The 24,684-nt window shown below is 37.6% G+C and overlaps 1 protein-coding gene across 1 annotated transcript in view; it reads left to right on the top strand.

The window, feature by feature from the left end:
* Nucleotides 1-13,477: 13,477 nt before the first annotated feature.
* MMS22L (MMS22 like, DNA repair protein) overlaps nucleotides 13,478-24,684 on the top strand; it is a 122,574-nt gene continuing 111,367 nt past the window's right edge. Inside the window, exons 1-6 of the mRNA XM_090280561.1 lie at nucleotides 13,478-13,544; nucleotides 14,087-14,264; nucleotides 15,375-15,500; nucleotides 16,946-16,995; nucleotides 22,385-22,472; nucleotides 22,567-22,747. Of these exons, the coding sequence (XP_090136687.1) occupies nucleotides 14,101-14,264; nucleotides 15,375-15,500; nucleotides 16,946-16,995; nucleotides 22,385-22,472; nucleotides 22,567-22,747 (609 nt within the window). The 5' untranslated portion in view covers nucleotides 13,478-13,544; nucleotides 14,087-14,100. The remainder of the gene's footprint in view (nucleotides 13,545-14,086; nucleotides 14,265-15,374; nucleotides 15,501-16,945; nucleotides 16,996-22,384; nucleotides 22,473-22,566; nucleotides 22,748-24,684) is intronic.

Genomic DNA, 24,684 nt, shown 5'->3' with positions numbered 1-24,684 from the left:
ACATGCCTGGATTACAGGTTTATTACCATATTGTGGCATGTGTGAGAGGCAAATGATCAATGTTTCTCTCACATATCAATGTTTTTCTCCCTCTTTTTCTCCCTTTCTTCCCCTCTGTCTGAAAAATATAAAATAAATAAAATTTTAAAAATAACAGTGGCAACTGTCCCAAATTTTGTGAAAGACATAAATTTACAAAATCCATGTTAATGAACTTCAAACTGGATAAATTCAAAAGAAAACTACATTCTCACACAATAAAACTTCTGGGAAGCCACAAAAAAAAAAAAAAAAAATCCTCTTAAAAGCCACTGGAGAAAATTGGCAAATTATACAGAAGGGAACAATTATTCAAATGACTGCAGATTTCTTATCAAAAAACGCTGAAACTGGAAGATAGTAGATCACCACACTTAAAATGATGAAAGAAAAAAAAAACTGTCAAACCAGAATAATACATTCTCTGAAAGTAAACTTCAGGAATTAAGGTGAATAAAGACATTGTCAAATAATGGAAAACTAAGCACTTATTGCCACAAGAGTTACCTGAAATAAATGCTAAAGAAGTTCTTCAGACTGCAGGTAAATGATTCCAGGGGGAAATTTGAAACTTCAGAAATAAAGGAAGAACAATATAGATGACAAATATCTTAGGAAAATAATGGACAGTTTATCATATCTTCAGTTTTAAAAAATGTTTATAGTTGTTCATCTGGAAACAATAGTCGTCGGCAGCCGTCCGTCTCGAGAGACGATGGTGTAGCTTCTTAAGAGTCTATCTGCACCGCCGAGAATGGTTGTGCAGTCCGACTCGGGAGTGACATGGTATCTGTCTCCTCCCGTGTTGAATCGACATCTTGTGATGACGCTGGAGTGTCCTCTCCAGTGAAGCTGAAGCTACAGAGCCTGGGCAGGGTGATATGGAGGGTCTGCTGTTGCCCATGCAGCAGACCCCCCCTCTCTTCGCAGCTGAAGGATCCAAGGGAAAGACGGAGTCAATACAGCTTGGCTTCAGGTGCGCCGCAGGAATTGCCGGTGTTGACTACAACGTCAAACCGCCTTAGGGACTCCAGCTCCGGATTTTCTGTCGGGGTTTACTCCCTTAGCCTTTCCCCTGAAGAGGTATGCCGCAAGGCAGCGGAGGTTTTTTGGAATCAGAGTTTTCCTTCTCTGATGTGCCCTGACTGGAAGATCGAACCAGCGACACTTAGCTCGCAGGCCGACGCTCAATCCACTGAGCCAAACCAGCCAGGGGCATCCGGAAACAATACAATAATAATAAATGATAATACAAGAATAAACTCTGCTTCATGTATTCACAACCGTAAAAACCTTCTTTTGCCCACCTATATACATGTGCTGGCTGCAATAGGAGCAGCCCTCATAAACCACAAGGTCAACTTAAAATAGAGGTCACACATCACAGAGATATAAGATATAAAGATCCTGGGATCCCTAAACCATCAACACCCTGAGGTCTAGTTATTCTGAGTTTTATGTCATTTGTAGCTCTGTCTGGCTCCAACTATTATAGAAATTGATGTTAATATACCTGTAAGAGAGGTTTTAGCCAAGATCTCAAGGAGTAAAAGGAGTCAGGCTTAGAAAAATAAAGAGAAAACAAGTAAAACGGTTCAGGCATTAAGGCACAGCTTGTGCAAATATTTGAAGCAAGAAAGAATATAGTGTGTGAGAAAAATTGGAAGACCTGTATGACTGATAATTTGTGAAAGCTATGGAGTGGGGTGGTACAAGATAAGATTTTGGACGTAGAAAGGGGTCAAGTCACAATCTGAGAGGTTAGATTTCACTCTAAGTACAGCAAGAGACCACTGAAGGATTTTAAGCAAGGAATAGAGGATCCAATTTATACCTCCCCTTGGCAGCTGCAAATGACTGCCCCCTAGTGTCTGACTTCCAGTGCACACACACCCCCACACCCCTACCCCACCCCCCGTTTAGCTTCTGTGTTCATGCCACCTGAGCTCTATAGGCAGTTTTCTTGAACAAACCCCCTTTTAAGACACATCAGGTCTGGCTCACTCCATCAGGATCCACATACTATTTACTGACCCCGGTGGCTATAAAGTTAACTCTCTCCACAGCCCTCTCCTTGCCCTGCCACCAGTAGCCACTCCAGCCAACCCTTTGCTCTTAGATTTGTAAGTGCTGAAACTTGAGGCCTATGTGTGCCTCAAGAGCCAGGGGGTACCTGTCAGCCTCACCTCTCTCAGTGGTTCCTGAAGTTCCCCTGTCTTGACTTGGAGAAAGACAGGGAAAACACTGCAGACTTCTGCGCCTAGTCTATAAAGAAATCCTCACTCTGGAAACTCCAACCTCTACTCGTCGTCGTCGGCAGCCGTCCGTCTCGAGAGACGATGGTGTAGCTTCTTAAGAGTCTATCTGCACCACAGAGAATGGTTGTGCAGTCCGACTCGGGAGTGAAACGGTATCTGTCTCCTCCTGTGTTGAATCGACATCTTGCGATGACGCTGGAGTGTCCTCTCCAGTGAAGCTGAAGCTACAGAGCCTGGGCAGGGTGATATGGAGGGTCTGCTGTTGCCCATGCAGCAGACCCCCCCTCTCTTCGCAGCTGAAGGATCCAAGGGAAAGACGGAGTCAATACAGCTTGGCTTCAGGTGCGCCGCAGGAGTTGCCAGTGTTGACTACAACGTCAAACCGCCTTAGGGACTCCGGCTCCGGATTTTCTGTCGGGGTTTACTCCCTTAGCCTTTCCCCTGAAGAGGTATGCCGCAAGGCAGCGGAGGTTTTTTGGAGTCAGAGTTTTCCTTCTCTGATGTGCCCTGACTGGAAGATCCAACCAGCGACACTTAGCTCGCAGGCCGACGCTCAATCCACTGAGCCAAACCAGCCAGGGGCATAACCTCTACTGAATTTTTAAAATATATATGGACTAAAGTTGGATAATCAGCTAATGCTGATAAAAGCAAATTTTGGCCACTTCCTTTACAATAATTATCAAGCACTTCAGTTATAATACCGGGTACTGCACAGTTATTTTTCTCAAGTTGGTGCCTCAGCTGAAACTTCAAGGCTAAGAAAGTACAATTATAACATATTTCAAAAAGATATGATTTAACTTCAAAAAAATTGATATTTAAATACCAGATGCACCATTTTGTTTATTTAGTTAAAAGTATTTTTTAAAGTATTTTTAAAGAACTACTATATTCAAGTATTATCCTAGATTCTGAGGACATAATAATGGGAAAATCTCAAGTTATGTCTAAATATAGACATGATTATTTTCTGTATATAAAGCATATTTTTCCATATATATATTCTATGTATATAACTTATGTGTTCTACATGTATGACATGAAAATGCAATCCAGGGGTATTTAGAAAAATATAGTAAAGCAGCAGTAAGGCCTTCTATTTAGTCGTCAATCTGCTGAAGAAATGGACTGTTAGAAGACCACAGTCAAGGAATTTATAAGGCAGATCACAGAAAATATCTTTAGCTAAACAAAAAAATTATGTCTTATTCAGAAATAGGGCTAAGTTTCAGTAACTTGGATGGGAACCCGGAAAAGGGAAAACCAGGAAACTGAAAATAAAAAAAGTTGTCTCCAGAAACAGAGCAGAAAGCAGTACATCATTTTATCTGTGGGGTGAAATCTTTCTCCCTGGAGCAAACTGCTTCTAAGACATATACAGAAACATTCCATTTCTTTTGCTGTGGCCATTAAGGATGTTGATGTATTAATTATTATTTATAAAAATGTAAAAGAGAAAATAATTAACTTTTCCTGGATATGAGGATGTTATGATAGGAAGTAACACTGCAAAAAGGGTGATATTAAATCCTGTATATAAGGACAAGCAAATCTCACCAGGTAGAGAAGGGGAAAGAAGTGTTAGGCATATGTTGCTTTGCTTGTGTAGCATTTTATCCTCTTTCATTGGAGAACCAATCCTTCTTCATTCCATATTCTCTTAAAGGGATTGTCAATTAAGGTGTCCTATTTATTCCCCATCCACCACTTTTCAAAGCTATATAGAAACTTTTAGTTAAGCAGGAGATGTTAGGGAAGCTGAAGAGTTAAAAATTTTAGCTTCAGTCATAGTTGATAGCCTTAACTGATTAATGCATGTAGAAAGCTCTTATTCCAGGAACTGGAATACATGACCACATGACTCCAGGAAATTGACAAGCAATTCAACCTTGTGTCCCAGCGGGTCCGAAAGTGATAGAGATGGTATCTGAGCCAGTGAGGCTGATAAAGAATTGTTGATCAACAGATAAAGAGGTACTAGGAAAATTGACACTGGACTGCAACTCTTATCCAATTAACTTTTTTTCCAAACCCCTTACCTACCCTTTCTTTTTCTTATAAAAAGGTCAGCCTTAGACGAGATGTTAAATGGTGTTTAAGGGTACATAACGCACCATCTTTTCAGACCACTGGCCGTCTGATTAAAACTCCTGTAAAGATTCAATAATTGGCTGTACTCATTGGTTCTTGTAGTGACAAGCATCACAAATGCTGGGTTTTCTGGTTTCAGAGGTAAAGGGCACAGAACAGTTTTACCAACTTAAATATTTTCAATGTTTTCCTTTCTAATCCATCCTCATTCGCACGCTGATATTCTCAAACAGACTAATATTCATGGGTGGCAATCAAGGTGTCAGCCACAGCTGGCAACAGTGCTGCTACAAGAGTTTAGCCATCTTTGAAGTTAGGAGGCAAACAGTCCATTCAAGTCTGTCCTCACTTCTGACTCCAATTGCATGTTCAGGGATTCTCAAAACCACCCTCAGTTTTGATAATTCACCTTAAAGAGTCATAGAACTCATTGGAAGCTGTTACGCTTACAATTACAGTATATTACAGGTAAAGGATTCAGATTCAAATTAGCCAAGGAAGAAATGCTAGGGTAGAGAATGAGGAAGTACCAAGTGTGGCGCTTCCATTGTCTTGGCCCAGAGGAGCCAGGACACTTTCTTTCCCAGTGTCAATGTGTAACAATATACCTGGAGAACCACCAACCATGGAAACTGGCTCAAGCCTCAGTGTTCAGTGTTGTTATTGGGGCTCTATATAGAAGCATGATCCAGTGGCTACCCACATGGTTGATCTCAGTTCCCAGGTTGACTGATACCACACAACCATGACCCACAAGCGCACAACCATGACCAGTCCCACCCTAAACCATATTGTCAGATTATTCAGTATGACCCAAGTCCCCCAAGCAAAAAAGGACACTTGAAAGATGCAACATTCCAAAAATTACTTAGAGATTACTTCCCAGAAGCCAAGGGCAAAGGTCATATTTATTTTTGGACCAGGTTAAATTCTACATGTTTACCAAGGCTTTGTTATTTCAAGGCTCTACTGAGGAATAATTCACTTCCCAAACTTACTCAAGTGGTTGTTAGCAGGATTCAGGTCCTCGTGGACTCTTGGACTGAGGACCAAATTTCCTCACTGGCTCTTGGCCAGTCTGCCCTCAGTTTTTGTCACGTGGTCTGTTCTGAACTTTCAATTTACTTCTCAAAGTGAACAAGTGAAGAAGGCAAAGTGCCAGTGAGAGTGCTAGCAAGATGGAGCTCACAGTATTTTGTAACCTAATCATGGAAGTGATATGCCATCACTTTTTTCTCTATTCTATTCATTAGTACCAAGTCATTCGGGTTAGCCCACACTCAAGAAAAGGTTTCACAAGGGCATGAATACAAGGTGACAGAAATTATTGGGAGCCATGATAGAAGCTGCCTACCACACCAAGCTTAGGGAAAGAAGACAGGAGGGGGGGACGTTGAAGAAGACAAGAAGGGTAATTAATGAATCAACTTACTGGGGATAGAAGGAGATATATTGAGAACACATGCAGGAGGGGGAAGATGCTAAACATACAAAAAATGAAGATCAATAATTAATTTTTTCTGGGTCTAGTTGTTAAAGTTCCATATAGCATGTTATATTACATTGTTAATTGCACATTGCCCTGAACAGCTGTATGAAAATCCCTTCTACTATATAAGAAAGTTGCTCCTTTCCAAATAACTAAACCTCCCCATTGCTACTGAAGTAGTTGTTTAAATCATGATATTTGTGCAGGGAGTAGTTTTTGGAACATTGGAATTTCATTATTTGTCGCTCGAAATTAGTGTAATAAAATGCTGTGGGTTAATTGAAGGTGAATTGTATACATGTGATAGATACCTTATAGATATAACCTAATATTTTCAATATTAAGGCTAAAAACCATAAATGAGTTTAGTTATCTTAGTGTATCCCAAATGATGTTCAATTATATAAAAAGTTAATTTTAATGGAAATTAGTATTGGTCAGATTTTACTAAAATGCTGAATCCAGTTCTTGGTTTATGAGCAGTTAATATAAAAAGGTAAATGATCCTTGGTTTCATTTAAGGTATGAGGGAATCGTCTTAAACCTTAAATAAGATTTCAATTAAAAAGGTGATAAATTTCCTGAAATTGAGGGCTTCAGTCTTTGGGATACATTTAGTTGAACTCATAAAAAGTTTCCCTACTAAAACATGACATTCATATTAAGTTGTTTGATTTTCTTTCTGGTAACATAATACTAGATTATCAAATAGATGGTTTGTGAATACATTTTTTTAAGTTAGATATTTTCACTAATATTACAACATTCAAGTTCTATCATATGTTCTCCCCTCCTGAATTCTGTTGGTGAAAATCACAAAACTATACCAACTAAACTCTTAATTTTTTAAATCACAAATCTCAAATAGTCATTAAACACTCTCAGATATTCCTACTACAATTTGCTAGTAAATATACTTTACTTACCAATATGACCAAGACACATCTTACCTCTCCTCAAATCTCTAAGAACCATTCTTTGCTCTCACTTCCAGTTGATATGTCACAGAGAAAATAAATGAAATACAACAAAAACTATCTTAACTTCCAACCACTCAGTTTACCAACTTACACTATCTTTATCTGCATAATTTTCACTCTTCCCGTTATTGAAAACATGTCCTCTATCTTACTAAAGGCTGGTACGTCACCTGTGCAGTGAATATACCATCCCCTCTTGTCTTGAGGCCTGCAGTTATCTGCCTTCTCTTCAGCATCACCAGCTTTCTCCTTTATAATTTCTTTATATTTATATATTTTTTCCTTTTATAATAGCCATAACCTCAGACACATGTTCTAATATTTCCTATCTTCAAAACATCATCTCTTGATCCACACATCTTCCTTCTGTCATAATTTTCTGCTTTAAAAACAAATTGTTTCTATCATCACTTGAGGACACTTTTTCCCATTGCTGTTTAGAGAAAGAAGAATGGAGAGAGAGCAACATCAATGCAAGGGAAAAGCATCAGTTAGTTGCCTCCTGTATGCACTGAGAATGGGGAATGAATCCACAATATAGGTATGTACCCTGACCAGGAATCAAAACCACAACACTTTGGTTACAGGATGATGCTCCAACCGAGACACAGAGCCGGGCAATTTTCTGCTTTATGTTAAATAAAATCCGTGAGTAAAGTTTCTATATTTGCTGACTCACCTCTCATTTTCAAAGCAACCCACTTCAATCTAACATTTTCCCCTCACTACTCAACTGAAATGGCTTTTATCAACATCAATAATGACCTACATACTGCCAAATATAGTGGTTTATTTGTTTTCTTTTATTATTTCACTTACCAGCAATAAATTACCCATTCTTTCATGAAACACATCTCTTAACTTCCATGACATATATCACATAACAGTACACACCCTTGAGTTTTCTTTTTAAAATTGGTCTTAACATCTTGTCTTTCTTTGCTGGCATTTCTCTGTTTATCAGTCCTCTGAATATCTATATACTTTTAACTTCTACATTTAGGTTTATTATTTATATTGATTTCAGTTTTGTAAATAGTGTGAAGTAAAGGTCAAACTTTATATTTTAGTGTATTAGTATACAACTCATTAAATGAGTTTGAAAGTATTCTATCTTCTAATTTCTGGAAGAGTTAGTATAGATTTGGTGTTATTCCTTTCTTAAATGTTTGAGAGAATTCATTAGTAAAACCAAGTTTTCTTGTAAGAAGTGTGTGTGTGTGTATCTGTGTGTTATGAGAAATGCAAATTAAAGCCATAATGACACATCTCACACCTGTCAGAATGGCCATCATCATAAATCAACAAACAACAAGTGCTGGGGAGGATGTGGAGAAAGGGGAACCCTTTTGCACTGTTGGTGGGAATGCAGACTGGTGCAGCTACTGTGGGAAGCAGTATAGAAATACATCGAAAAGTTTTAAATGGAACTGCCTTTTGACCCAGCGATCTCACTTCTGGGAATATATCTGAAGGAACCCAAAATGCTAATTCAAAAGAGCATAAGGTACCCTATGCTCATTGCAGCGTTATTTACAATCACCAAGATATGGAAGCAGCCCAAGTGTCCATCAGTAGATGAGTGGATAAAACAACTATGGGACATTTACACAAAGGAATACTACCTGGCCATTAAAAAAAAGAAGAAAATTTTACCCTTTGCGACAGTATGGATGGACCTGGAGAATATTATGCTAAGTGAAATAAGCCAGTCAGAGAAAGCCAAATACCATGTGATTTCACTCATGCATGGAATCTAGTGAACAAACTGAACTAATATTCAAAATAGAGACAGACTCATAGATAGAGAGCAGGAGAACAGCTAAGGTGGGGATGGATGGTAGGCGATGGAGGGATTGAGCAAAAAGGTGAAAAGGCCTCATGGTCATGCACGACAGTGTGGTGATTGTGGCAGGGATGGAGTATAAGGGAACTAAATCTTAATGGAAAAAAATACAATAAATTTTAAAAAAGAAAATTACTAAGATGAATATAGAGCTACTCAAGTTATCTTTTCCTCTTTTGGCAGTTGTCTTTCAAGGAATCTGTCCATTTCTTCTATTAATTGGTGTAAAAGTCTTAATATTCTTATCACTTTAATATCTGTTGAATCTGTAGTGATAATATCTCTTTAATTCTCACTATTGGTAATTTGTGTCTCCCTCTTTTTTCTCTTGATCAGTCTGGATAGAGGGTTTTTATCAATTATATTGTCTTTTCAAAGAGCCAAGTTTTCATTTTATTTATTTCTTTTTAAAAGTATTTTTAATTGTTATTTTATTACAGTTGTCCCAGTTTTTTCCCTTTTGCCCTCCTTTGCCCATCCCACCCCGACTCCCACAATCAATCCCAACACTGTTGTCCATGTCCATGGGTCATTCATACATGTTCTTTGACCAGTCCCTTCCCCTTCTTTCCACCATTATCTCTCATACCCCTCCACTCTGTTCTCTGTCAGTCTATTCCATGTTTCCATGCTTGTGATTTTATTTTGCTCATTCATTTATCTCGTTCATTAGATTCCTCTTATAGATGAGATCATATGGTCTTTGTCTTTCACAACCTGGATTATTTCACTTAGCATAATAGTCTCCAGTTCCATCCATTCTGTCAAAAAAGTAGTTCCTTCTTTCTTTCTGTTGCAGAGTATTCCATTGTATAAATGTAACACAGTTTTCTGATCCATTCATTTACTGATGAGCACTGAGGCTGTTTCCAGCACTTGGCTATTGTAAATAGCATTGTTATGAACATAGGAGTGCATGAATTCTTTTGAATTGGTGATTCAGGATTCTTAGCACATATTCCCAGCAGTGGAATCTCTGGGTAAAAAGGCAGTTCCATTCTTAGTGTTTTGAGAAAATTCCATACTGTTTTTCACAGTGGCTCCATAAGTCTGCATTCCCACTAACAGTGCACTAGGATTCCCTTTTCTCCACATCCTCACCAGCACTTGTTGTTTGTTGGTTTATTAATGATGGCCATTCTGACAGGTGTGAGGTGATACCTTTGTGGTTTTAATTTGCATCTCTTCTTATGGCCAGTGATGTTGAGCATCTTTTCATATATGTCTATAGGCCATCTGTATGCTTTCTCTGGAGAAGTGTTTATTTAGGTCCTTTGCCCATTTTTAAATTGGATTGTTTGTCTTCCTGGTATTGAGTCATATGAATTTTTTATATATTTTGGAGATCAAACCCTTGTCTGATGTATCACTGGCAAATACATTCTCCCATACAATTGGTTCCCTTTGCATTGTTGATGGTTTCTTTAGCCATGCAGAAGCTTTGTAGTTTTATGTAGTCCCACTTGCTTATTTTTTCCTTTATATCCCTTGCCCTAGGAGATATATTGGCAAAATTATTGCTACTTGGAATATCTGAACTTTTCCTGCCTGTGTTTTACTCTAGGATGTTATGGTGTCATGACATATTTAAGCCTTTTAGTCATTTTGAGTTTATTCTGGTATATAATGTAACTTGGTGGTCTAGTTTTATTTTTTTACATGTACCAGTCCAGTTCTTCCAGCACAACTTATTGAAGAGGCTATCTTTACTCCGTTGTATGCTCATGACCCCTTTGTCAAATATTAATTGACCATAGAGACTGTGGTTTATTTCTGGGTTCTCTATTCTATTCTATTGATCTAGGTGTCTGTTCTTATGCCAGTACCAGACTCATTTATTTCTCTTATTTTTCTTCTATTTCATTTAATTTTTTATCTAATCATTATTTTCTTAATTTTGCTTGCTTTGATTTTATTTCCCACTTTTTTCTAGTTTTTTTAGAAGTTCAAACTTGAATTGAGCTTTTTTTCTCTAATGTAAGCAACTAATGCTATAAATTTTAATGTTTTCATTTTCATTTAATTTCAAATATTTTCTAATTTTCATAGTTACTTCTTTGATTCAATTATAAATGCTACTTTATTTCCATATATTTAGGGTTTGTACAGATGTCTATTATTTACTTCTAGTTTAATTCTATTATGGTCAGATAAGATACCTTGTATAGTTTCAATCCTTTTAAAGTTGATTAAATTTGTTTCATCGTAGAGATTATAGTCTCTTTTAGTGAACGTTCTGTGTGCACTTGTGAAGAGTGTATTCTATTGTTGGGTTGAGTCATCTATAAATGTCAATTAGGTAAGTTATTTGGTAGTGCTGTTCAAGTATTCTACATCTATACTAGTTTTCTATTTGTTACATCAATTACAGAATGTTGATGTCTCTAACCATAATTATTAATTTGAGTATTTCTTATAAGTAATTGTATTTTTCACTTTATGTATGTTGAAGCTCTATTACTAGATAGATCTACATTTACTATTATGTCCTCTTGATTTAATTGACCCCTTCCTATCAGATTCATACTTTATCCTTCTCTAAACTGGACTCTAACCCAGGAGGCTGAACTTTATAGATTACATCTTTGCCCTCTATTTTTAGTTTAATGTTCGCCAGTGAGACATGCCAGGGGGACATCATAGTGTGCAGGGAAAGAGGTTTGGGTGCTTAATCCTTCCAGTTCCTCCCTGCTGGGCTGCAGGTTGGCAGGAGCTGTTTCTGTATGAAGGTACCACAGGTGGCTATCAGGTAGGTGGCCGTCTCTTATAGCAATAAGTTTCCTTGGGCTCTGGTAATACCTTACGCCTTAGGCCTAAGGGCAATAATAATTTTCTGATTAGTTCTGGTTGTTTCACCATCACTTTTTGTTTTCCACACCTTCGTAAACAGCCCTTTCATTAAGTACGCTTCAATCACCTTTCTAGAGTATGCCATCTGTTACCTGATTGGGATTCTTACTCATTTAACATGTGTTATAGTACTTGCTTATGCCCTGGCTGGTTTAGCTCAGTGGATTGAGCGTCGGCCTGCGAGCTAAGTGTCGCTGGTTCGATCTTCCAGTCAGGGTACATCAGAGAAGGAAAACTCTGACTCCAAAAAACCTCCGCTGCCTTGCGGCATACCTCTTCAGGGGAAAGGCTAAGGGAGTAAACCCCGACAGAAAATCCGGAGCCGGAGTCCCTAAGGCGGTTTGACGTTGTAGTCAACACCGGCAACTCCTGCGGCGCACCTGAACCCAAGCTGTATCGACTCCGTCTTTCCCTTGGACCCTTCAGCTGCGAAGAGAGGGGGGGTCTGCTGCATGGGCAACAGCAGACCCTCCATATTACCCTGCCCAGGCTCTGTAGCTTCAGCGTCATTGCAAGATGTCGATTCAACACGGGAGGAGACAGATACCATGTCACTCCCGAGTCGGACTGCACAGTCATTCTCGGCGGTGCAGATAGACTCTTAAGAAGCTACACCATCGTCTCTCGAGACGGACGGCTGCCGACGACGACGACGACGACGATAGTACTTGCTTATTTAAAGAGAACTTATTTGGTTCTTTCCAGTCCACTCACTGGTTCAACCAAGTTTATCACTCAACATAAGGCACTTGAAAAAGGGGGAAAAATTATATCTGGATGTTTTGAATATAAGTAATAATGATTATGTTGACCCAGTTCTTCAAAACTCAGTGCCAGGGCCCAAGATTCTCACACCTAGGCACTATTTCTTAAGCATCGTTATAGATTATGCCATGTGTCACGCTAGAGACTCCACATGGCCATAAAGAAGCAGGAGCTGCAGTGATTCCCCCAAAACCATTAGGTCTCATGGTACATCAGCTAAGCTTAACAGACCTATCACAGAAGCCCTAAATTGTAGTCGGAATAGAGGTCATGTTGTGTTTTTTCCCAAGTCGTCTCATTTGTCAGAAAATATGCAGTAGTTGGTTTGAACACAGGAAAGTTATGAAAGGTTCCCTGTGCAAGAATTAAACGCAGGACAAACTGTATCGTATTGGAATTGGCAATGGCGAATACTCAAATTATAACAGCACATTTGAATGAGAAATTCTCGTTTTTCTTGAATCTGAAGGCGGTGATATGCTGAAATGTGTTATATTTGACTTAGATTGAGTCTTCTGAGGAGCAGATTTTACAGGGCACTTAAAAAAATAAAAATGCTGCGACTGGGCCATACGTTTACGAAAGGTTTAAATAACTTAAACCTGTCTGGATGTATTGCAAAAGAGTGGAGAAAGTTTTCATACCAGTGTTTCCATACACTGGAGTAGCCTCATTTTTGCACTAGCCTGGCTCACAACCCCACAGGCATCCTCAATCTCAAAAAAGAGTTGGTGGTACTAGCGCGGGAAGAACAGGGCACCGCGCGGCTCTGGGTGTGAATGACACCCGCTTCGGACTCACTTGAACAAAAGCTCCAATTTTCCAGTCCCACCGTAAAATAAACCGCTATTCCTAGATCTTGCTCATCTCAGTCGGGTATTACTGTCGTTGCTCAGTCAGGCCGCGCCTTCTGGCCCAATGCACTAATTAAAACTAAAAACGAAGAAAAGAGAAAAAAAGAAAAAGAGAGAAAGAGAAAAAAGGCGAAGAGCGGCACCCAAACCTCGGCCGGCAGACTCTCGCGACAACTGGCAGGTACCGGCGGTTCCCGGGGAGACCTCAAGAGCGGACCTCCGGAGGCGGGCTCTGCCGCGGCCCCGCCCTTCCTGAGCGCGGGCGCAGCTTGGCGGGAATTTCGCTTGTTTGGGATTCGGACCCCACGGACTCAGGGGCTGTAGTCGGGACCGGGGCGGGCGGATCTCGGGGGCTGGAAGTGTGAGCAGGTAAGACGTGCATCAAACACGGGGTGCCCGGGTGCTGAGTATTGCGGATCTTCTTGCCCCCTGCCCGGCCCGCGCCGGTCTCTGCCGAATTCGTCCCGGGAGAAACGTGAGACTTGCTCGGTGGCCGGGAGGAGTGGGGTTTGGCGCGGGGCCCTTCTGATCCCCACCGGAGTCTGCAAAGGAGCTTTCTCACAGCTCTGCGGGGAAAGTGGCTCCGCGCGATTTAGCGGAGGGCACAGGCCCAGGCGGGCCCAGGACGTCAAGCAAGTATCGGTCTCGCAAACATTTCTTTCCCCGACCTAGAGGGGTTAGGTTCCTGGTCATCCAGTCGCGGGTACATTCTGCCTAAGTTCTGGTAGCCTTGATCTAGGGGAGTCAGTGGAGGAGAGTTGTTGGGAATGCGGCTTCTCAGTTTTTTTCTTTGTGCTGGGGAGGGGACTGTTTTGGTGACTTTCTGACGTCACCCGCCCTACCTCCGGGAATTTCATCCCAACTTATTTGGAGCCCTTAATGATAATTATAATGAACCCCAAATATTTTAGGACATGAAGTAAATATGGATATCTGTTCCGCTGTGTCGACGTTCCTGACCGACAGCCTGGAACTAGAGCTGGGAACCGAATGGTGCAAACCCCCTTGCTTTTCTTGTGCTTTTGACAACACAGGAGGAGGAAAACATTTTTCTGGAGAGTCCTACCTTTCCAGCGGAGCCCTTAAGCGGTAGGTGTATATATATATTTAAAAAAAAAAAAAATCAGGGACTTTGTTTTACTTTCATCAGATTTGTCATTAGTTTGTTAGAAATGATATTGAAGGTTTCAGGCAACTAAACTCTGATATTCAAGCCATGTTTTTGTAAATCGGCTTGGTAGTATGTCAGACAGATGCAAACTATTAGGCCTGTTGTTGGTTTCCTGGTTAAGAGCACACCTAACGATTTTGGGGTATATAGGAGAACTTTCTTGTTCCCTGTTATTCTCTCACCACACTGCTTCCTCAGTTTTGCCAGATGGAGCTGGGCTCTAATTTCCCTTTCATTTAAAGTGAATCCTGAACTACCTGGGCTTTTGGAAGTGATGTTTCCTCCTAAAACATGAAATAATATTTTGGAGCTTGTCAATAATTCTTAAGTAAGACATGCACATTTTTTGTCACCCCAGTTCCTTCTAAGTCTGTGTGTCATCATGTAAATTAAGAGAAGTCTTACAGACTTAGTTTTTTTTTTAACTTTCTAATAAATACAGCAGCTTATGTAAGTTCATAATAATGGTATTCTTCAAAGTTCTTGCCTTGGGCAGTTGTATACATATTGTTGTAAAAATGCTGTTATTGAAATATTTTGGGAATACCTTCTGAGGCTATTTTACTCATAAAGGAAACAGTTTTTGTTGATTTTATACTTGTACTTTGTTTGAGTCCTTAAAAGAGATTACTCAGTTTGATTATGCTGTTCTTCAGACATGGCTCAGAATAACTTATAGCTGTTTTAAAAATAAATGCCCCCTCAAAGGATGAAATTCCACATCTGACGAACACTATTAAACACAGGCAAAAGTGTATTTCTTAGACTCCTTTTTGTGCTTTACATGTAAGTTACATTGCTCTTTAGTTACACTTTTTCTTAAATCAATATACCAGACTGAATTTTTAATATAGTTCTAGCTTCAGTATTCTTGGATATGTGTACGGTACCAAGGCATATCCTGACCATACAATATTATTGTTGGCCTGTCATGTACAACATGGGTTCATAGAATGTCAAAAGGGACATGTTACAGTATGGGACTTAGCATACTTTTTCATGAAATTTAATTATAGTTTTCATTTCAGATTAATTTTGGATCTTGATCCTTTACCAACTAATTTTGAAGAGGATACAGTGGAAATATTTGGCATTCAGTGGGTTACTGAAACAGCATTAGTGAATTCATCTAGGGTGCTGTTTCATTTATTCAGGTATGTTTTGTTTTGTTTTAATTGTCCTGGGGTATAGATGCTGTTTACTTTTGTAAATTATGTTTCTCTGAGGTTTCTAGAACTGATATTAACAAAAGCACCAGTAGAGTTGTGCATTTTGTTCACTTGATTATCTTATTAATAACAAAATTATGCAGTAACATTTTATGGAGTAATGGTTTTAATGAGTTGTTTTTTCATGAATCTATTCTTTTTAAGAATATTTGACATCGTGTATTTAAGACAAATATTTAAGGCTTTGAACTATATTATAGTTTTGGAAGAAAACTGAAATACTTTTGTTGCCAGTAGCCATAATCTTTTAATGATTGTTAGAGAATAAACTCATGCTTTCCAAATATATCTTTCAGACTGTGTAATATAAATATTACTTAATATGATTAATATGGGTAATATTAAAATTTTTTAATGAAAAACTTAAAACATACACAAAGAGAGAATAGTATAATGAACCTCCATATACCCTCCCTTAGTTATAATAAACATCAAGGTTTTATCATATTTTCTTTATCTATTCCTTCCCTTTTTATTTTTTGGCTTTTTAAAGCATTTTAAGCATTTAAGTATTTTTAAGCAAATTCTAGTTGATAATGTCATCATTAAATATTTTACTATGAATTTCTTAAAAATATGAACTTTATTTCAAACATACACTATCTTATTATCACAATGAACACAGTTGAAATAATGTATCATTTAAAACTTAGGCCATATTCAGATTTTAGATTTTGAAATGGAGTCAGTTACTGAGGGCAAATCATTATCCAAAGATACATCAAGAATGTATATATAATACATTTAAATTAAAAGAGAAAGGTGGAGGGATTTCTTCTCCCACCCTCATCCTGTAGACCTTGCGAAGAGACATCATTTTATTTGTGCCATGTTGTGTGTTTTATTGGGAGAACAGGGTCAGTGAGCGATTCTTTATTTTGAACATTACAGAATGAGTTGAGTCTTTAGGGTACAGATCATGAATATGAGGTAGTCTTTAAGGAGGTCAAAGACAACTAGGAAGAGTAGCAAGAGAAGATTACTCTCAGGAATTAGGTGGAACAATAGAAATAAAACTTCCCCTGATAACTGGTTTTTTTGAATTCCTACTATCTAAATGTATGATACAACTTAACATTTCATTATATAACTGTTAAGCTACAGTAGTTAATATAACTTGAAGATTTAAACAGTATCTAGTTGATAATGAAATTATGATATTTGATATAATTTCTTAGATATATGCAGCTTTCAATACATTATTTTTGGAGGGTCAGACAAAGGTATATTTCATCTTTTCTCGAAGTTTTCACTACCTGAAGCTGACCCTGTAATAAACATTCTTGAAGTATTGGAAGCATTAGCCTTGTAATTGTTACATGCTTTAAGCTATTCTAAAATTAACTGTTACTTTACGTTTTTTAAATTAGGCAACAACTGTATAACTTGGAAACATTATTACAGGCCAGCTGTGATTTTGGTGAGTTGTATGTTTAAAGGTGAATTGCACTTGGGTTTTATGATGCATGGTTGGGGTATCATAATAACATGGAGGAAGTGTTAGTTAGGAGCTCAAGATACAGTGTATTTAGTTTTCAGAAACAGTATGACACATTTTATTGTAGCTGAGATTTATGGTACTTTTCAAATCTGTAGGTAAAACTGATTTAAGACTGAACATCTCTGAAGTGAGTTAGTAATGAGCTTCAGGGGTGCAAAGTGGATGGAGAACTCATAAGAGAAACAGTACCAGACCTTATGCTACCTTCTTGCTGTTCTTTTCTGCTTTCTGTTTTTGTCTCTTTTTGACATTTAATAGATTACTGATCTGGGGGGCTTGGTACAGTTAAGTCAGTGGAGGGAATTGAAGGGCCTCTGATTCAGTGCAGGCCAGCTGCTTCTCCTTTCTGGCACTTTTGGTGTAGTTTGTATTTATAATCATGGCTCTGTGGTCAGCCTGGGTTCCAATCCTAGCTAATTGTGGGTCTCACACCAGGTAATAATTCTCATCTCGTTGAGTTCTTGTGAGAATTAAATGACATAAGGCAGGTAAGTGTCTAGCCTAATATCTTACTAGTGGTGCCCAGCAACTAAGGATTACCTAGAACACACCTTTGGTCAAAGAAAGGTTTAGTGGCTTACTCAACCAGAGACAAAATCCACATCAGGAGGAACACTTGGGACCTCTCAGTAAGAGGGAGTAGAGGGGATTGTGGTTAGGTTTGGGCTTGTGCTGTCTGCTTTTGCGTAAAGTTTAAGAAGACTAGGACTTTGTTCAGGATTGGATGCTGTTAAGAAGCAGGGGCAATTTGATTATTAGGTTAACTTTTATATAGAAAGTGAGACAAAGGGGGTCTAGGGAGAGTTCTAATTAGTAAAGAAGCAGTTATGTCAGCTAGGAGAGGGGGATGTTTTGTATTTTGTTTTTGTGTAATTACATAATGCCCTGTTTCTGATTACAGAGAGGGTTTGTTATTGTCTTGTTTCACCATAATCCTGGGATGGCCTGTCTTATTTTTTTATTATTTTATTACAGTATAGTTGACATACAGTATTATATTTGTTTCAGGTATATAGTAAGATGATTTGACATATATATACCTTATGAAGTAATCACCATAATTCTAGTAATCATCTGTCACTGCACAAAGTTACTATAATATTATTGATTGTATTCTCTACACCACTGGTTCTCAACCTTCCTAATGCCGCGACCCTTTAATACAGTTCCTCATGTTGTGGTGACCCCCAACCATAAAATTATTTTTGTTGCTACTTCATAACTGTAATTTTGCTACTGTTATGAATCGTAATGTAAATATCTGATATGCAGGGTGTATTTTCATTGTTACAAATTGAACATAATTAAAGCATAGTTATTAATCAAAAAAGCAATATGTAATTATATATGTGTTTTCCTATGGTCTTAGACCCCTGTGAAAGGGTCGTTCGACCCCCAGAGGGGTCACAACTCACAGGTTGAGAACTGCTGCTCTACACTATACACTGCATCCTTGTAACATGTATTTTATAGCTGGAAGATTGTACTTCTTAACCCTCTTTACCTTTTACCCATTCCCTACTCCCTTCTGGCAACAATCTTTTTATTCTCTGTATCCGTGAGTCTGTTTCAGTTTTGTTTTCTTTTAGATTCCACAAATAAGTGAAATCATATGGTATTTGTCTTCCTCTGACTAATAACATCATGTAGCATATACCCTCTAGGTCTGTCCATGTTGTCACAAATGGCAAGATTTCATTCTTTTCTATGGCTGAGTAATAGTCCATTGTGTGTGTCCCATCTTTCCCCATTCATCTATTGATGGATACCTATGTTGCTGCCATATCTTGGCTATTGTTATTTGCTGCAGTGAACATAAGGGTGCACACATATATCCTTTTGGATTAGTGTTTTCATTTTCTTCAGATAAATACCCAGAAGTGGACTTGATGTGTTGCATGGTAGTTCTATTTTAATATACTGTTTTCTATAGTGGCTGTAGAAAGTTACATTCCCACCAACAGTACACAGGGTTCCCTTTTCTTCACATCTTCGCCAACACTTGTTATTTGTTGACTTTTTGGTAATAGCCATTCTGACAAGATGTGAAGTGATTTCTCATGTGTTGGATTATTTTTGATATTTTATGATAACTGTTTAATTTCAGTAGGGAATATTTGGCCTAGCTGTTTGTTGTCAGCTGTCAGGGTTGTTTTATTTGTTTTGTTTTCTTAGTATAGGATCACTAAACATTATTGTTTCATTATTACCTGAGTCCAGTCCCTGCTACAGCCAATGTACTGGGTACAGACAAATCAAAGTGGCAAAGTATGCTGCTGAAGAGTTTGTAGTTGAGTGGAACATATAGACATGTAAACATAGGTCAGTGTGGTAAATAGAATAGTAGTGGTAGAAGCATGTACAAGCAGCTACAGGAGCTGAGAGCTTCATTTGCTTGTATGCCTATCACCGAGTGATGCCAGATCTGAGTCTTCCAGGATGAAGAGAAATTAGCTAGGCAGAAACTTTTGGGAAGTTTTGGGGATAGGAAGAGTTCCAGGTAGAAACAAATGCATTGACAAAGTCTTTGAGGTATGTAAAAACAAAAGTTCAGAGAGTAAGAAGTAAGTAAAGAGTGAGAGTGATGAATTTGAAAGGGATGAAATTACAGTTGTCTTTGTCAGCCATTCCAAAGAGTCAGAATTATATTTTAAAACCTTGGGGAACCTCTAAAAGATGACAGTGGACTCAGCAAGAACACCTTACCATGTAGAATGACTTAATTAAATTGGGTTTGAAAAAGGCATTTATGATGCGAGATTGTTCCTTAAAAAGTACTTACTGACCTAAAAATAGTGCAATGAACTATTTGTTGAAATGGCTATTTGTTAAAATGACATTTTGGCTGCTATTGTTTCTTGAAAACTTATAGTTTTGTTGGATAGGTTAGCAGTGTTAAAGATTAGTCCTAGATCAGCTCACTGTCATCCACCTGGATCAAGGCTTCATTAATAATGTCATGTAGCAAGTCTTAGCCCTCAGCCCTCCCCAGAAAGCCCTTATGTAGGAACACTTACTGAGTGTATATGGTTCTTATTCTCCTGTTCATTATGCTATCTGGATTGCATTCTAGTTGAGGCAGAATAACGCAAAATAATGTATGTTTTGCTGATACCTGTTCTTTTTGTAAAATTTTCACCCAAGGATATGTTTATTGATTTTAGATAGAGAGGGAGGGAGGGAGGGAGAAAGGAAGAGAAACATCAATGTGAGAGAAACATCAGTTGATTACCTTTCGTACGTGCCCCAACTGGGGATTGAGCCTGCAACCTAGGTATGTGCCCTGGCCAGGGATGGGACAGTGCTCCAGCCAAACCACTGGCCAGGGCGCTGATGCTTGTTCTTGAATATAGGTGTCAGTGTTATCCCTTTTTCTGATTTTATATATATATATGTATGTTTTTTTTTTTACAGACATTTCATTTGGATTTTTTGTCTCCTAGTTCTTGGATTTTCTTGTATTATTTCTCTGACTAGTGTTAAGTTTTGTTCTGGCTTGATGTTGAGTACTTGTAATCCATTGAATTTTTTTAATCTTGTTTTAAAGTTTATGAAGACTTAAAAGTAGCATTTAGTCTAATGTTAATTTAGCTTTAAGAAGGTTTATGAGGATTCTTTTTGGTGTCTTATGATTTTTTAAAATTCTTTCTAGTGGGAACTTGAACTGTTCCCTGACCTGTGTAAACTTTGTAGGAAATTATTTTCTAATGTTTTTACCTGTTTTTTTGGTTCTTGTTTTTTGGTTTTTGGTGTTTAATTTTGAACAGATGAACAGATCAATACTCAGGGAGAGATTCAGTGGGGACCCTCTGTACATTTCCAGAGCCTTTTTTTTTTTTTTTTTTTTAATGTAACTTTTTCTTCTTTGGTACTTTTGTACTGTGTATTCAGACCTCCTGTTTCCTCAGCTCAGTGATTTGGGCTCTGTTTAGGTTCTGTCTTCCTGTGCTGCAGCCTAGAGGTTGTCTTTCCGTGGGAAGTGTTGGGATAGCAATCTTGCATTGTCTTGTTTCTAGTGCTGAAAACTTTTTTCAGTGCTGTTTTTCTGGTTTTCTAGTTTAAGATGGACTGTGGGTAAATCTGATTCCTTCCATCTCAGCTGGTTGCAGGAGTTCACAGCAGTTTTTTTTTAAAGAGAGTACTGCCTTTAATGGGTTGAAAATTGTGAAACTGAGGGATAAAACTTGTAGAAGTATAATTAAGCTATAAAAGAGCACTGCACTGTTTAATGTGTAGATATTTGCATAACCTCTTCTCCTGTTGGTTTTGCCATGGCTACTACTTTTATTTAGTGATTGTCTCTTATTCTGAATTTTTCTCATAGTGATTGTCAGTGTTGTGCACATAATAACATTCCAGATAATTTTTGTTGAAGTAAAGTAAGTATGGGATGGATTGAAGTTGGGAGAAAGACAATATTAATATATCATTTGGGGCCTTATAAATCATTATAAGGAGTTTTGATTTCATTCTAAATTCAGTAGGTAGCCTTTCATGGGTTTTGATTTAGGTGGAACAGGAATTGATATATATATTTAAAGCTTATTTTGTACTTAGATTATAGAGGGGCAAAGGAAGATGTGGGAAGACCTCTTAGCAGACCTGTAGCAGTAATTCAAGAGTTTATAGGGAAATGGATAGTTTGAAGGTACAGTTTGGTCATAAACTTAATAAGACACCAGTGGATTAAATATGAGTTTTAAGGAAATGGAAGAAGCAAGAATGACATATAGGCGACTGTTGGCACAAGTTGTAATGAGTGGAGAAAACATGGACATGAACAGGTTTTGGAAGAAATGGAAGATGTATTTGCACTGCCTGAGTGATCCAAGTCCAGGATGGTGGGCAGTTTGACATCAAGGTCTGGAGTGCAAAGGAGAGGTCTTGGGTATATAGGTAAACTTTTTCAAATCGTTATCATTTTGAGATAAAGGAACTGATTGTACACACAGGAAGAGATGTACAGAGAGGAGAGGACTCAGGCGTGAGTCCTGAGGAGCCCCACACTAGTAGTTGGGTAGAGGAGGAAGAAAGGCACGAGAGGAAGAAAAGACCAGCAGTATATGGTGCCAGTGAAAAGTGTAGCCAGTGCTGCTGCGAGGGCAAGTTACTTTAGAGCAGATGGTATCCATTGATTGGATAACATGAGTTTCATTGATGACCTTAATAAAAACAGATTTTTGGGAGGTGGCAAGAATTATATAGGAATCACTGGAAAAAAGTAAAAGATAGAAAATTGCTGCTTGTATGTCACTGCTCACTGGTTAATTATTAAAGCTATGATTAACATTATCTATTTTGGTTTCAGGGAAGATATCAACCCTACACTGCAAAGCAGACGGTATTAGGCAGCAATGCATAACATTTCTTCATTATGTTAAAGTTTTCATCTTCAGGTAGGATGTCAGTTGAGTATTTTGATTACTGCATGAATTTTGGAATGCATATTCATCCAGACTCTGGTTGTTCATGGTATCTAATTGTTTTTAGGTACCTGAAAGTACAAAATGCTGAGAGTCATGACGTTCCTGTACATTCCTATGAGGTTTTGGAGGCGCAGCTTCCCTCAGTATTGATTGATGAGCTTCATGGATTACTTTTGTATATTGGACATCTCTCTGAACTTCCCAGTATTAATCCAGAAGCATTTGAAAATCAAAAACAGATTAAGGTATGACTTATTTTGTTTAATTTTTAAATTATCCGATAAGGAAGAAATGAAGGAAATTAGTCAAGAGTTCAGCTCTGGAACCAGACTGCCTGACTTGAAATTCCGGCTCCTCCTTTTATTAATTATGTGCCTTTTGGGCAAGTGATACCTCTTGCCTCAGTCTCCTCATCTGTATAATTGGTATAGCTTCCTAGAGTTAGCAGGAGACTTAAATAAATTAAAATGAATAAAACACTTAGAACATAGCGTACACTAAATCAGCAGCGATAACAGTTCTGTATTCCAGTTTATAACAATGCAAATGTTTAAAAATTTCAAATCAAATGAAATAATCTTTATTTTCTAAAATATGTATCATCTTTCCCTACTTTTTATTATAGTAAAATTCAAGATTACCTTATAAAAGTTACATTTTCAAAACCATATCATTTTTATTCTGACTTTTGAGACTTTCAGAATATAATTAAGATTGTTTTGACTAATGCCCTTTTCCCCTTTTTAAAATTTGTATTGTTATCATAACGCAGCTTATGGATATAATTAACAAATTCTCCATATATTAATCCCTATGGATTCTCTACACTCTCAACCTCTTCTATTTGACTTCACCAGTTTGAATAACATTTAGTTTTTAGGGACATGTCTTTGTCAAAATGTAAAGTACAATTAAATGTTTATATATTTCTGTGAAAATTAACAAAAAAATTTGACTCTTTGTGAGTGATAAATATATCTCATGATAAAAGTAAATAGAGCCCTGACTGGTGTGGTTAGCTGGTTGGAATGTCATCTCATAAACTGAAAGGTCATAGGCTCGATTCCCAGTCAGGGCATATGCCTGTGTTGCAGGTTCAGTCCCAGTCCTAGCCGGCGCACGTACTAGAAGCAACCGATCAGTGTTCCTATCTCACATTGATGTTTCTCTCTCTCTCCCCTTCCCTTCTCTCTAAAATGAATAATTATGTCCTCAGGTGAGCATAAAAATAATGAAAGAGGGTTCCCAATTGAATTCATAGGTTTATATATATACTCCATAGAAAACAAATAGGTAATTGCTTTTAATTAGGTTATTTAATAATGATTCAAGGGTAGATTATGGGGGATAGAGAGTTTTCCTAAAAGATTTCTAAATTTGAATGATTTTTATTTTCTGGATATCTATCAAGTGCTTAAGAAAATAATTAATAATTTAAGAACAGAAGTAAAAAATGTGTTCAAGGGTCCCCAAACTAGGTTTTGCCCTTCATTGGCTTTTTAATTAGGCACACTTGAAAAGATAGGTTATTTGAAGATCAAAAAACTGAATTTTAAAGCAGGAGAATGTAATCTTCAATGCACACAAAAATCATACACTTAAATTATTTTCTAAAACAATAGCAAAAACAACCTAACGATGTAAAAAATATCTTTCAAGACTTCATATATATCTTATATTTACCCGTCTTATATATGAAAAGTATTGCTCTAATTGGTATTTTCAGTTGAGCTCCTGTCTTTTTTTTTTGAAACTTTTAATTAGAAATATTATTTGGGTATTATGTATTAAAAATATTTTCATTTATCTTTTTCAGCAATTAAGCTGACTTACTAGATAGATTGAAGTCTTTTATATAGTTATATATTTGTCAGTTTTTTCTTTTGTATCTATGCTGGTGTTAAAAATATACTTGTTTTACATTTATCTCTTTATCTTTTTTAAAATGTGAGGGGGGAAATCTAACGTTAGTTTCTTGCAAATGAATAAGTTAATAATTATGTCTTATTGAATGACCCATGCTTTCCACCCTGATTTGGGTCATATTTATCCATTTCTTTCTTCCCTGTTTTGCTCTTTTATTATCTAATCATGAGCCAGTACTCTTACTTAGTTTGCATATTTGTTAAGGCAAGTTACATTATTCTTTCTAGTTGTCTTAATAGAACTTGTGTATCATTGT

This window comes from Furipterus horrens, unplaced genomic scaffold, assembly GCF_987537825.1.
Source record: "Furipterus horrens unplaced genomic scaffold, mFurHor1.1.pri manual_scaffold_6, whole genome shotgun sequence".
Taxonomy (NCBI): Eukaryota; Metazoa; Chordata; class Mammalia; order Chiroptera; family Furipteridae; genus Furipterus; species Furipterus horrens.
This window is presented reverse-complemented; position numbering and strand designations above follow the sequence as displayed.